This window comes from Phycodurus eques, chromosome 6 (assembly GCF_024500275.1).
Source record: "Phycodurus eques isolate BA_2022a chromosome 6, UOR_Pequ_1.1, whole genome shotgun sequence".
Lineage (NCBI taxonomy): Eukaryota > Metazoa > Chordata > Actinopteri > Syngnathiformes > Syngnathidae > Phycodurus > Phycodurus eques.
This window is the reverse complement of record NC_084530.1, coordinates 6,202,759-6,217,810: the sequence shown is the minus strand read 5'-3', so window position 1 is coordinate 6,217,810 and position 15,052 is coordinate 6,202,759. Positions and strand designations below refer to the sequence as shown.

The following is a 15,052-nucleotide window of genomic DNA, read 5'->3' as shown; positions in this document are numbered from 1 at the left end:
ACACTATGTATCGTTAAATATTTGTATTATTTATTCATTACTGTATACATTCATGTTGTCACTGTCCAGTATTGATGCTGTGGCACTGAATGTAAACACAGCCATATCAGATAGGTGTCACTTGAAATGTAAAGGAAATAGCAGTCGGACATAGACAGTAAATTGGAATTGGGTAAGTGGACGTGAAGAGAAAATTCTGCCTTAGAAGCACATTGAGCTAAGATTTGAAAATAACTTTTGCTGATAGCTCAAGTTTTAATTGACTTTTGAGACATATATATATATTTTTTTTAAACTGAAAATTGTACGACTTTTGTGGGAGTTGACTTTTGGAGTTACAAATAATAGGAAAATGTAGTTGAACTTGCTTGCTTAGCGTACATGGGAGGGGTGTTTGTCGTGGAGATGAGTTCGTCCTTCAGTCGGATCAGCTCTCGCAGTTTGGGGTACTCCTCAAATCGATCAGCCAAGCCTGATCCCCCCCGTAAAAAAGACAGATTTAACGTGTGTATACACCAACACTCACCCGCGCAAAATACACTCACCGACATCTCGAATGAAGTTCTGTGGCCTGTGGCCTGTGTCGACAAAGTGCTGACAGTAATCATTGTGAGGGTTCAAACTCTGCGTACCCTGAAAGTAAATAAATGGAGCGAACACCGTCCGCAACATTATGTACACATGCTGTCTAATAACACAATGTACAACGCAAGCACTGTGGTAAAGAACGAGTTCCGTTCCTACGCTGGCGACATAACTCGAATTTCTGCATAAGTCGGATTTCACCGTTAAAGTAGAAATTTACATCTAAATACTTCGGTTATGGGTATTGTCCCACGTGATTGTGACCGCAAGATCAGTGTGTGTGCGCGCGTGCGTCGATGTGTGAGTGAAACGGGACTGCGCAGGCGTCGTCCGGCGGGACTGTGAAGGAGGAAGGAGTGCGCGCAGGTGCGAGTGTGAACAGTGGCAAGTGTAGTGACACCGACCGGGGAAGCGTAGCGATTAGCGGCGGACCCGTTGACATTGAATGTGCAGAGGAGCCATTAAAGCAGCAAATCGGTGCTTCGTGCTTTTATTTTTGCCGCCACCCAGCTCAGCTGTGCAATGAGAGAAGGGAGTAAACCCCGAGGAGGACAACCTCCCGACCACGGTCAGGTGACCGTAGCAGGAAAGGTTAACACTTCGTAGAAAGAAACTAAAATACATTAAAATAAAAAAACAAGATTCTGTACTTACCATTACTGCGGAGAGTGTGTAAAAAGGAGGGCGAAAAAGGCAAAGATACTCCCGGCACACAAATACAGACAAGCACTATGCACTAGCTAAGTAGAAACACTATGGTGCTGGGGACAAAATGCCGGACGAGGCTCGGGCGTTGTAAAGTCGAAACGTCGTAGGTCAAGTACGTCGTAACTCGAGGACTTCCTGTATACTTGTGTACTGTATACTGAGTATCTTCAAAATTATTCTCTATTCAAGTCATGTCATGATTCTAATCAGTCAGGTCAAACCAACATTCCAACATGACAAAAATAATGGGTGCTAACTTACTATAATTACTTATTTCACACATACCAAAACTTAAGAGCATGATTCAACATAACGCCGTACAACCGTCGTACAACCGTCAGTGCTAGCACTAGCTTGCTAGGCTACATAACATTTTGTTGCCTGCTTGCGAGCGGTATCGTATTAAAAGTACGTGAACATTCCTCAAGCAATCCTCTCCCGAGCACTGACCACCAGCACAAGTTTTCCCCCCATTTTGTTGTCAGGTATTGTCTGTCTCAGACGTGTTGTCTGTCTAACACCGACATGCTTTTTTTTTTTTTTAAATAACTTTATTGGCGGTCAGGTATTTACAGTACTACTGTAATTTCTCGTGTATAATACGCACCCCCAAAGTTGACCTCAAAATTCTGGAAAACCCGTCTACCTATGTATAATGCATTTTTACAACGCATGATTTTGCTTCTACCCATATGATCAAAACAAGTATTATCTGTATTTTGTTGTTTATTTGAACATGTAATACCTTTTTTTATTTACCTGCTCTTATTTTGAAATTCACAGCCCTACTTTTATTTAGTAAATGAGAAAACACACAGTTGTGCTCATATGTTTGATTATCCAGGCAGAATTTGTTAAGATGTGTAAAATGGAAAAAACATGGAAGGACCAGGCGAAACACATTTAATTTTATTTGAATGGGATTCAAATTAAACTGTCAAGCATTTCAGAAAAGCATCATTAAACAAAACAAATAAATTAATGATGGTTGTTATTCAGTCATCAGTCATATTTAAAATTTAAAAAAAATACACAAATTCTGCCAGGGTATGTAAACTTATGAGGACAACTGTACATATATGAAGTCATACGTACCCCCGTTATATAGGAATGAAAGTGTAGGCTACACCTTTTTTTATAACCACTAGAAGGTGGTGGCATATTAGAATGAAAGTGTACACCTTTCTCCTAACCTCTGGGTGGCGGTGGCATTTTGGAATGAAAGTGTATAGCTTTTTTATAACCACGAGATAGCGGCATACATTTATAAAATGTGAAAGTTTTTTTCATTTGCCCTTATACCCATGTAGAATGCCTACTATTGACTTTTTGACAATTTTTGAAAAAATGCGCATTATACACGAGAAATTACGGTACGTCAAAAGACACACGACAAGGCTAAAAATTAACTAGCTTTTGGATTCGAATACACTGTATACGACGGCGACGTGGAGTAAATGTATTTTGCAGATCGAATCAGCGAATTATGACAAAGCCGATCAGCATAAAATTCTAATTATCTTCCGCTACCGATCAAGCCGATCAGATCGGTGTAAAGTCTAGTACATATTCTTCCTTTGCAACCTGTCATAGAGGTCTTAGGTATTAGTTAAACAACGTGTTCTGTGGTTGTAGTTAATGTGATGTATAGGGATGGGAATCGAGAACCGGTTCTAAAGTTAAAGATTTCTTGGAATCGTTCCCTAAATTCTCAAATGGTTCATCTCTTCTAGTAAGGACGCATGACACAATCGCGCATGTTATGCACTTCACGCAACATGTGGACCATCTAACATTCATAGTATGATGGGCCTGCAGGTGGTATCAATAGTATATATATCACTCTAACCATTTTGAGCAAAGGTGCCAGATTGCCACCAAAAGCAGCAGTAAGAATAAAAACCACACCAATTTAACTATACACTACTAAAAATGACACCACTTTAACTGTCAAACCCTGTCTGTACAAAATAATGCATTAAAGATGCATTTTAACGCAGTCAAAACGTGATTCAGTATTTTTAACGACAGTAATACATTCTAGGAAACAGCAAATGCAATTTTTACAGGCGTTACACTAAAATCCACCCTCAGAAACCTCGACCGGAGGTTTGCCTTGGCCTCTTAGGGGCAATGTAGTGTGATGCAAGCATGGTGCTACACGTTAGGGCTGAGCGATTAATCGAAATGTAATTGTGATTTTGATTTTGCTTTCTAATGATCATAAAAACGTTATAATCGAAGAAAAACGATTAATGTGCAGCGGTGCGGGTTGTGTATGCAAGTTCCCATGTTGTAAACGCGCACTGAACAAGCCCTGTGTTGCTTGTGACATGTTCTTTTGCCTTCCCTGAGCATGCTTTAGGCTGTTTATTGACACCGCAGTTGGTTTATTGTAAAACTTAACGCACAACAAAAATAATTACTCACATTAAATATTTAAATCCAAACCACACATCCATCCATTTTCCTCCACTTATCCGAGGTTGGGTCGCAGGGGCAGCAGCCTCAGCAGGGAAGCCCAGACTTCCCTCTCCCCAGCCACTTCCTCCAGCTCTTCCAAGGGGATCCCGAGGCGTTCCCAGGCCAGCCGAGAGACATAGTCTCTCCAGCGTGTCCTGGGTTGTACCCGGGTCTCCTCCCGTGGGACATGCCGGAACACCTCACCAAGGAGGCGTCCGGGAGGCATCCTACAGCATAGCTAACATTTGCATTCGATCACAGGAGGGATTGACCTTCAAATAAATATTTACATACAAACGCCGTAGTAACACATACAGACAGACAATATAACAATGCCCAAAGGCATATATTCTTTTTAATCTGTGAAAAACAAGTTTAATAAAGTTTTATTGCAACTTTCTTCCTCTACTCTTTTTTTGTCTTACTGTAATATGCAGCTCCATGCATACATCATACCACAGTGTCCCCAAGAGGCCCAAGCACGCACAGCAGGAACAGTAGATACTTTCATGGCTTTGTATAAAAAGACTCAAAGGCTTTTTCCCCCCTTGACTGTCTGACATGAAAGCAGACTAAAATGTTCCTGTTAGTGTTAATTAGGATTACCATTATTTCTATTTACTAAATGCCAGAATATTGAGTGGAATTTTTTAAAGAAATATATATAATATACAATGCAGTCACCCAAGGCTTGCCAATATTTTTAGCCATGCCTGTATTTATTTGTTTTTTATTTCTATATTTTTTATATATTATTATTCTACTTGTTACTAAATTACTTTCTGGTTGTTCTATTATGTTGTATTTAAAATTGAGTTTTGGTAAAGTAAATGCTATGTTTCGAAATCAATTAATAATTGTGTTTATTAATTGTGATTTCATTTGTCAAAATAATCGTGATCATGACTTTGTCAATAATCTCCCATCACTACTATGTTTGCTGAAAGCTAAATAAATAAATAAATAAAAATTAAATAAAGGGTAGGAGAAAGTCACCACAGAACTTTAATAAACTAATTTTTCACAGATTAGGAAGAATACAGCCTATGCCTGAGTATTGTTATATGACCTGACTGTATGCGTTACTACAGCATTTGCATGTGAATATTTGTTATTTTATGGTTAGGACTGCACAATTATTGATTATTGATCTATATCGTAATCACGATTCTTAGTCACGATTACTCTTAATGTTACGGAATAATCTTTATTGCACTACTTTTCACCAAACAATATGTAACAGTTTTCAGTGCAAAATGAGGCAAAATGATAGATTATAATTAAAAAATAAATGTACACCGAAGGATTTCAACGTTACCAAGGGCTAACTGAATAAATATGCTATTACAAAGTGCAATCACGAATTGCAACTTAATGGAAGAAAATACAGTTAATGCATAAACCACAGTAAGTCTGCAGGCACCAACTTTTCATTTGAAAATCCCCATTGTCAATATAGTGAACTGTCAAGGACTGTACGTCTCCGTTGTTCTGCTTGTCCATTGGTCAGTCGTGCACTGTCACAAACTGCAAACTACTCAACAGTTGTGATTTCGTTTTTTATTTGCTCCTGGCATTTTTTTTACTGCGGTCAGGCCAGCCGAATAGTTGAAGTCAAGGCAGCTGCTACAACAATTGTTAATAGTGTCTTGGTGTGACACGCCACCTCTCTGCCAACGTGTTGAGAGGGCCAACTTCAAAATAAAAGCTTCATATGTTACTATCAATGCCATTTTAAGCTTTTATTTTGAAGTTTGCCACAGAGCGTGGCGCTGGCCCTTAATGAAGCCTTAACCATACGTTCGCCCCTGGTGGCCGGCTGACTAAGTTGCGGGCACTGCTATACATGAAACACTTTTCATATGGAGCAGTGCCCGCATTTTAAATGTAAAAGGTCATTGACGATCTGGCTCATTTAATCCTGGCAACCAAAATAGTGATCACGATTAAAGTTTGAATAATTGTGCAGCCCTATTTAAGGTAAATCACTCCCCTGAGCTAATGCTAATTTTAGCTAGCCCATCAATACGGTTTTCCATTGAGTGTTAGCATTAAACTGGCGATCTTTAAAACTATGTATCTTGTATTTAAATACACAATGTGTGTAATTATTTTTCTAGTGCATTTAGTTTTACATTAAACTTCAACTGGGGTGTCATTAAACAGCTAAAAGCATGCTCAGGGACAGCAGAAGAACATACATCACATGCTTGCTGCAAGATACAACTCCAATTCCAATGAAGTTGGGACGTTGTGTTAAAATTAATAAAAACAATATAATGACTTGCAAATCATGTTCAACCTATACTTAATTGAATAGACTACAAAGACAAGATATTTAATGCAGTATTCAGCTCTGTGGGGCTGTTGGCTGCAATCTCATCCAGTGGGCAGCAAAGCCCCTGTCTGATGCAGTGGCTGTAGGTGTCCCCCACAACAGGTCTTTTGTTGCAGAGGACCAAGGACAAGATCAATTACTTTGACTCTCTACAGGGATATACAACCCCAATTCCAATGAAGTTGGGATGTTGTGTTAAACATAAATAAAAACACAATACAATGATTTGCAAATCATGCTCAACCTATATTTAATTGAATACACTACAAAGACAAGATATTTAATGTCCAAAATGATGAACTTTATTGTTTTTAGCAAATAATCTTTAACTTAGAATTTTATGGCTGCAACACATTCCAAAAAAGCTGGGAGAGGGTCTTGTTTACCACTGTGTAGGCTATACCTTTTTCATAACCTCTAGGTGGCATACTAGAATGAAAGTGTACAGCTTTTTCATAACCTCTAGATGGGGGCATACATTTATAAAATGTGAGTCATTTTCTTTTTCTCCTATACCTATGTACAACCCCAATTCCAATGAAGCTGGGACGTTGTGTTAAATAAACAAATAAAAACAGAATACAACGATTTGCAAACCATTTTTAACCTATATTTAATTGAATACACTACAAAGACAATTTATTTAATGTTCAAACTGATTAACCTTAATGTTTTTAGCAAATAATCATTAGAATTTTATGGCTGGAACACAAAAAAGCTGGGACAGTGTCACCTTTTCTTTTAACAACATTCAATAAACGTTTGGGAACTGAGGACACTAATTGTTGAAGCTTTGTAGGTGGAATTCGTTCCCATTCTTGCTTGATGCTCAGCTTTAGCTGTTCAACAGTCCAGGTCTCCGTCGTCGTATTTTACGCTTCATAATGCGGCAAACATTTTCAATGGGAGACAGGTCTGGACTGCAGGCAGGCCAGTTTAGTACACGCACTCTTTTACTACGAAGCCACGCTGTTGTAACACGTGCAGAATTTGGTTTGGCATTGCCTTGCTGAAATAAGCAGGGGCGTCCATGAAAAAGACGTTGCTTGGATGGCAGCATATGTTTCTCCGAAACCTGTATATACCTTTCAGCATTAATGGTGCCTTCACAGATGTGTAAGTTACCCATGCCATTGGCACTAACACAGCCCCATACCATCACAGATGCTAGCTTTTGAACTTTGCGTCCATAACAGTCCGGATGGTTCTTTTTCTCTTTGGTCCGGAGGACATGACGTCCACAATTTCCCAAAACAATTTAAAATGTGCACTTGTCGGACCACAGAACACTTTTCCACTTAGATGAGCTCGGGCCCAGAGAAGCCACCAGCATTTCTGGGGGTTGTTGATGAATGGCTTTTGCTTTGGATAGTAGAGTTTTAAGTTGCACTTACGGATGTAGCGCAAAACTGTATTGACTGACATTGGTTTTCTGAAGTGTTCCTGAGCCCATGTGGTGATATCCTTTATACATTGATGTCGGTTTTTGATGCAGTGCCGCCTGAGGGATCGAAGGTCACGGGCATCCAATGTTGGTTTTCGGCCTTGCCGCTTACATGCAGTGATTTCTCCAGATTCTCTGAACCTTTTGATGATATTATGGACCGTAGATGATGATGTCCCTAAATTCCTTGTAATTGTACGTTGAGGAACATTGTGCTTAAACTGTTCGACTATTTTCTCACACACTTGTTCACAAAGAGGTGAACCTCGCCCCATCTTTGCTTCTGAATGACTGAGCAATTCAGAGAAGCTCCTTTTATACCCAATCATGGCACCCACCTGTTCCCAATTAGCCTGTTCACCTGCGGGATGTTCCAAACAGGAATTTTTTTTACCACCTGTCCTAGCTTTTTTGGAACATGTGACAGCCATGAAATTCTAAGTTAATGATTATTCACTAAAAACAATAAAGTTTATCAGTTTGGACATTAAATATCTTGTCTTTATAGTGTATTCGATTAAATATAGGTTGAACATGATTTGCAAATCATTGTATTCTGTTTTCATTTGTGTTTAACACAACGTCCCAACTTCATTGGAATTGGGGTTGTACTTAAGATGCATTCAGGGTACATTTTTAAGTCAGGAACTTTGCATACATAAGCCGCACTGCGTCACATTAATCGTTTTTCTTTGTTTATAATATTTATATTAATTTGAAAAGCCTGCATATAATTAATTTAATTTGATTTTATTCATTTACTATTATTTATCTATCTATTTAAAGTCCCCTGGACATTTTTCTCCCCAAACTACAAATTTGAGAATCGATAAGAGAATTGACAAAGAATTGAATCGCAGTGAGCAGTATTCAAAATGGAATTGGAATAATATTATCAATTCCCATCCCTAGTGATGTAGAACTGCAGCTGCAGTGAGAGCAGCCACTAATACTCCGTTATTAAGCGACACACCAAGGTGGAAACACATTCAACAAGCGCATAATTAAAGCCAAAGTACTACTTGCAGTTTATGCGCAAGAATGTTATGTTCCAACCTTAAGGAAAGTACTTGAGTCCTTGTAAACTTCCTCGTATGGGTTGCTTTCCTCAGGCGGCAGCACTTCCACCTCCTCCTGACACAACAACAACAGAAGGATTTGCTGGTATTCACAATTATATGAATCAGAACAACAGTGCAACCGAGAGCAACAATTCATGGGGAAAATATAATAACGGCAATGGGGCTGGCGGTGGTGGGGGAGAAGACAAGGCAGAGGAAAAGACAGAGGGTGTCAAAGGTTTGGGATCATTTGAAGTAAAAAAAAAAAAAAAAAAAAAAAAAAAAAGATGAAAGTCATATGCGCCTACTGTAAAGCAGATCAGGTGTACGACAGCACGACGTCAACAATGATTCAATGATGCAACTTATTCAATGCTAGCCGCTTTCATAGCAGCCCATTCCAAATTACGAGGCGTTCTTGAGCATTTTGACGGATTCTTCAAGACCCATAGAATATTGTGTTTTATGGTTAAACGCCAAATCGACCAAATGAAAGAATACTCTCTTCTTTCACCAGGAAAAAAAAGTTTGATTCTAACTTTTTCCATCCTTGTATAAAAGTAGAACATTGGTTTTACAAAATTCAGCCGTTTATCTAAAAAATCAGAGGAAATTAGCTTTTTGTGAAAATATATCAAACAGAACAGTGACTTTGATGCGAATAGGTTTTACTTTCGGGAGACCTGAAACATCTGAACAGTGGTTTCATTCTATACACTAGCTGAAACAACATTTGGGAATGGCTTTTGACAACAAAATAATATTTTACATGTATGACATATGTACATGCTGTGAGTGAGTGATGCTAATAACCAGAATGGCATGTCAGTCATGGGCTCATATTGTTTCGTGGTGACCATGAAGTCCGTGTACACACTATACAGTATATTGTCAAGTAACGCTGTTGCTTTGGTTAGGCTCAGTTTCCACTGAAAAATACTCTAATACAGGCTTCGCCCTGCCCGTTCGCCAATGGCTAATTGAAACAGGATGAGGCGAAGCAAATATTGCCCACATTAGCCACGCTGACGAATCAAATTCGCCTGCGTCAAAAGCCCTTTGTGATAAAAGTTCAGGTGAGCGCACTCATTCTGCCGTGTGTGAACAATGTTGCTGGTTTACTTTTTTCCTCTGTTTCGTAAAATGCATGAAACATGCATATTTAAAAAACCTCCTTCGAAATATTGCATGCTGAATCGCAATCACAATATTTGTTTAAAAATAAATCACAATTAGAGTATTTTCCCAAATTGCTCAGCCCCAGTCCTGATTGATGACTCTGTAGTTTTAATTGATCCCACATCGTTAAAAGCTTATCGGCTTCCGAGTGATGAGGACTCGCTAAGTGTGGCTAAAGGTTTAGCCACATAAACGCGTGATGTTGTGGCTAACTACACAGGTGTGGCTGTGAGATTTTTTTAATTCTATTTAGCCACATTGGCTAAGAGGTTGTATGACCCAGTGCCAACCCTGCCCTCATACACATAAATACAGTACAATATTTGTACACACCATAGTGAGACAAATTCACATGTCATCCTAAAATGCACTCAAATAATATACTAAGATGCACTCATAAAATATACAAAAATGCACAGATAAAATATACTGAAATCGCTTCAAACATCACCCTAGAATGCTCTCAGACTGAAATTAATTTATTTTTATGTATTTCTATGCCTCCACGGATCATCCATTTGGCGCCATTTGCTCTTTGACAAACTAGACGCATAACATTTATTTGGATATTTCTTGTTTTCAACATGCAAGATTGGCCAACAGCTGCTTGTTGTCGGTTTACTGTAATTTCTCGTGCATAATTTGCATTTTTTCCCCAAAAAAATCACAATCATCATTGCATTATACAACCCCAATTCCAATGAAGGTGCGACGTTGTGTTAAACAAATAAAAACAAAAATACAATGATTTGCAAATCATGTTCAACCTATATTTAATTGAATACACTACAAAGACATGATATTTAATGTTCAAACTGATAAACTTTATTTTTAGCGAATAATCATTACCTTAGAATTTTATGGCTGCAACACGTTCCAAAAAAGCTGGAACAGGTGGCTAAAAAGACTGAGAAAGTTTAGGAATGCTCATCAAACACCTGTTTGAAACATCCCACAGGTGAACAGGCTAATTGGGAACAGGTGGGTGCCATGATTAGGTATAAAAGGAGCGTCCCTGAATTGCTCATTCACAAGCAAAGATGGGGCGAGGTTCACCTAATTGTGAACAAATGTGTGAGAAAATAGTCGAACAGTTTAAGGACAATGTTCCTCAACGTACAATTGCAAGGAATTTAGGGAATTCCTCATCTACAGTCCATAATATCATCAAAAGGTTCAGAGAAGCTGGAGAAATCACTCCATGTAAGCGGCAAGGCCGAAAACCAACATTGAATGCCCGTGACCTTCGATCCCTCAGGCGGCACTGTACCAAAAACCCACATCAATGTATAAAGGATATCACCACATGGGCTCAGGAACACTTCAGAAAGCCAATGTCAGTCAATACAGTTTTGCGCTACATCCGTAAGTGCAACTTAAAACTCTACTATCCAAAGGAAAAGCCATTCATCCACAACCCCCAGAAACGCTGGCGGCTTCTCTGGGCCCGAGCTCATCTAAGATGGACTGATGCAAAGTGGAAAACTGTTCTGTGGTCCGACGAGTCCACATTTCAAATTGTTTTTGGAAATTGTGGATGTCATGTCCTCCGGCCCAAAGAGAAAAAGAACCATCCGGACTGTTATGGACGCAAAGTTCAAAAGCCAGCATCTGTGATAGTATGGGGCTGTGTCAGTGCCACTGCCATGGGTAACTTACACATCTGTGAAGGCACAAATTAATGCTGAAAGGTACATACAGGTTTTGGAGAAACATATGCTGCCATCCAAGCAACGTCTTTTTCATGGACGTCCCTGCTTATTTCAGCAAGACAATGCCAAACCACATTCTGCACGTGTTACAACAGTGTGGCTTCGTAGTAAAAGAGTGCGGGTACTAGACTGGCCTGCCTGCAGTCCAGACCTGTCTCCCATTGAAAATGCGTGGCGCATTATGAGGCGTAAAATACGACAACGATGTCCCCGGACTGTTGAACAGCTGAAGCTCTACATCAAGCAAGAATGGGAAAGAATTCTACCTACAAAGCTTCAACAATTAGTGTCCTCAGTTCCCAAATTGAATGTTGTTAAAAGAAAAGGTGACACTGTCCCAGCTTTTTTGTGTTGCAGGCATAAAATTCTAAGTTAATTATTATTTGCTAAAAACAATAAAGTTTATCAGTTTGAACATTAAATATCTTGTCTTTGCTGTGTATTCAATTAAATATAGGTTGATAATCGTTTGCAAATTATTGTATTGTTTTTGTTTATTTAACACAACGTCCCAACTTCATTGGAATTGGGGTTGTACATAGGTATAGGAGAAAAAGAAAACGACTCACATTTTATAAATGTATGCCCCCATCTAGAGGTTATGAAAAAGGTGTACACTTTCATTCTAGCATGCCACCTAGAGGTTATGAAAAAGGTGTAGCCTACACTTTTCATTCCAATATGATTACATATATGTACAATTGTCCTCATAAGTTTACACACACAGGCAGAATTGGTGAATTATTATTATTATTTTTTTAAATACCACTGATGACTGAATAACAACCATCATTAATTTCCTTATGGTTATGTTTTGTTTAATGATAATGCTTTTCTGAAATGCTTGACAGTTTAATTTGAATCCCATTCAAATACAATTAAATGTGTTTCGCCGGGTCCTTCCATGTTTTCTTGAAATAATTGTACACATCTTAACAAATTCTGCCTGGGTAAACAAACATATGAGCACAACTGGGTGTTTTCTCATTTACTAAATTAAAGTAGGGCTGTGAATTTCAAAATAAGAGCAAGTAAATAAGAAACTATTATGTGTTCAAATAAAGTGCTTAACTTCAGATTAATTATTTGAAAAAGAAAATACAGATAATACTTCATGTTTTGATCATATGGGTAGAAGCAAAATCATGCAATGTAAAAATGCATGAAACATAGGTTGAAGGGTTTTCCGTAATTTTGAGGTCATCTTTTGGGGTGCGTATTATACATGGGTGCGCATTATACACAAGAATTACGGTAATAAAAAATCTATAGCATTAAACGAGGTCAAACTGAGTTAAGCTTTATTATATACAAGGGGTCCTCGCTTTATAACAGAGTTCAGTTGCTGCAACGGTGAATTTGTAATCAAGTTCGAATGTACCATAGTCAATACTAACACAGTCTTAAAAATAGATACAGTAGATCACCCAACAATGCCTAATGTTGGTAAGCACAGTGCTTACGTTCCTTCCCATGATTCCAAACATTTTTTTCGAGTGAGTCCCTTTCTTTATCTGCTTGTTACAATGTTACGTCAGTTTAATACAACAATAAGATTAGTTGTAATGGTAATTATCGCATACTTCAAGGCTGTGCTGCTGTCACCAACACTCACTTTTTGTTCCTCCACATCTTCCTCTGTGTCATCGCTTTCTGTCAGAGTCTTTCTCTTGGAGGGAGGGGCAGAATTATCCAGTGATGCCCTGCAACACACACAACATTCACTAACGTTAACAAAAACCTGGGTCAAAAATGGCAGAATCGTGTTTTTCCTGCATATGAAATTTGGATGCGGTCACCTGAGGCTAAATTTGAGCCACCACTGGCTCTATTCTGTAACTGCTTACATAATGAAAACTGTTATCTGACCAGCCTTCAACTACATCCCCAATTCCAATGAAGTTGGAACGTTGTGTTAAACATAAATAAAAACAGAATACAATGATTTGCAAATCATGTTCAACCTATATTTCATTTAATAAACTACAAAGACAAGCTATTTAATGGTCAAACTTATCAAGTTTATTGGTTTTAGCAAATAATCATTAACTTTGAATTTTATGGCTACAACACGTTCCAAAAAAGGCCGAAAATGTAAATTATGGCAAGGCCGAAAACCAACATTGAATGCCTGTGACCTTCGATCCATCAGGCGGCACTGCATCAAAAACCGACATCAGTGTATAAAGGATATCACCACATGGGCTCAGGAAGACTTCAGAAAACCAATGTCAGTAAATACAGTTCGGCGCTACATCCGGGAAAAAAAAAAAAAAAAAGGAGCCAAGCACAGCTCCTGAAAAGCAACCCCACGCCATAATCCCAGGGTCTCACGAGCCAATTTAGCAGCATTGGGGTTTTGTCATCTTATTTATATGTCTTATTTGCCTTGGTTCTCTGACCTTGACTATGTTGCACACGTCACCTGATCTTTGATATTTGCACATTCAATTAATACTTTTTTTATACTGTATATGCCATAGTTTTATTGAGCTTTTTATATTGATGTTATTATTTGTACTCTTTTGTAGCACCACGGTCCCTTGATTACCATAAATTCCATCCTCTGTATGTGTTACGCATAATGAAGAATTGACAATAAAAGCACCTTGAACCTTGAAAGTCTAGTGGAAGGACAAAATGTGGCAGGAGAAGATGCATTAGCAAAAGAGATGACCGTGGGCTTCAGTGGATTATCAGTGTGGAATGAGGCGGGAGTCACAGCTTCAAAAACCACCACATTCAGACGCATCCGGGAGATGGGCTACAACTGTCGTCTTCCTCGGGTCAAGCTACTTCTGAGCCTGAACCAAAGTAGGAAGTGTCTCAACTGGGCCAAGGAGAAGAAGGACTGGACTTTTGGCCAGTGCTCCATGCTCCTCTTTTCCGATGAAATTGTGCCTTTCATTCGGGAATCAAGGTCCAAGGGTTTGGAGGAAGACTGGTGAAGAACAGGGATTCCCAAACAAGTATTGAAGATTAACATATCATTTTGAAAGTACCATATTTTGATTGATTTAATGTGACCCTAATGTCTTTCTTATTTTCTTACAAAAACTGAGAGACTGAGAAGTCACCATATTCTAATTTTTTGAATTCCTGACTTCATGGGTTTTTGTGTGCTGGAAGCCCAAATTGGCGGCACGGTGGCCGACTGGTTAGAGCGTCAGCCTCACAGTTCTGAGGACCCGGATTCAATCCCTGGCCCCGCCTGTGTGGAGTTTGCATGTTCTCCCCGTGCCTGCGTGGGTTTTCTCCGGGCTCTCCTGTTTCCTCCCACATCCCAAAAACATGCATGAATTGGAGACTCTAAATTGCCCGTAGGCATGACTGTGAGTGCGAATGGTTGTTTGTTCCTATGTGCCCTGCGATTGGCTGGCAACCAGTTCAGGGTGTACCCCGCCTCCTGCCCGATGACAGCTGGGATAGGCTCCAGCACCCCCGCGACCCTAGTGAGGAGAAGCGGCTCAGAAAATGGATGGATGGATGGATGGATGGAAGCCCAAATTATGTAAAAATAAACAAATAACTACTTGTAATTGTTAAACTGTGGGCCCTGAAT

The 15,052-nt window shown here is 39.1% G+C and overlaps 1 protein-coding gene across 3 annotated transcripts in view; it reads right to left on the bottom strand.

Moving 5' to 3' along the window:
- The window catches only part of mettl14 (methyltransferase 14, N6-adenosine-methyltransferase subunit), a 36,978-nt gene that overhangs the window by 20,644 nt on the left and 1,282 nt on the right, over positions 1-15,052 (bottom strand). For 2 of the 3 annotated variants that reach the window (XM_061679810.1, XM_061679813.1), the window contains 4 exons: positions 13,106-13,193; positions 8,595-8,672; positions 546-633; positions 382-472 (listed from right to left, as the gene is read on the bottom strand). In XM_061679810.1, coding sequence (XP_061535794.1) covers positions 382-472; positions 546-633; positions 8,595-8,672; positions 13,106-13,193 — 345 coding nt within the window. The remainder of the gene's footprint in view (positions 1-381; positions 473-545; positions 634-8,594; positions 8,673-13,105; positions 13,194-15,052) is intronic. The other variant, XM_061679811.1, reaches the window with a different exon arrangement.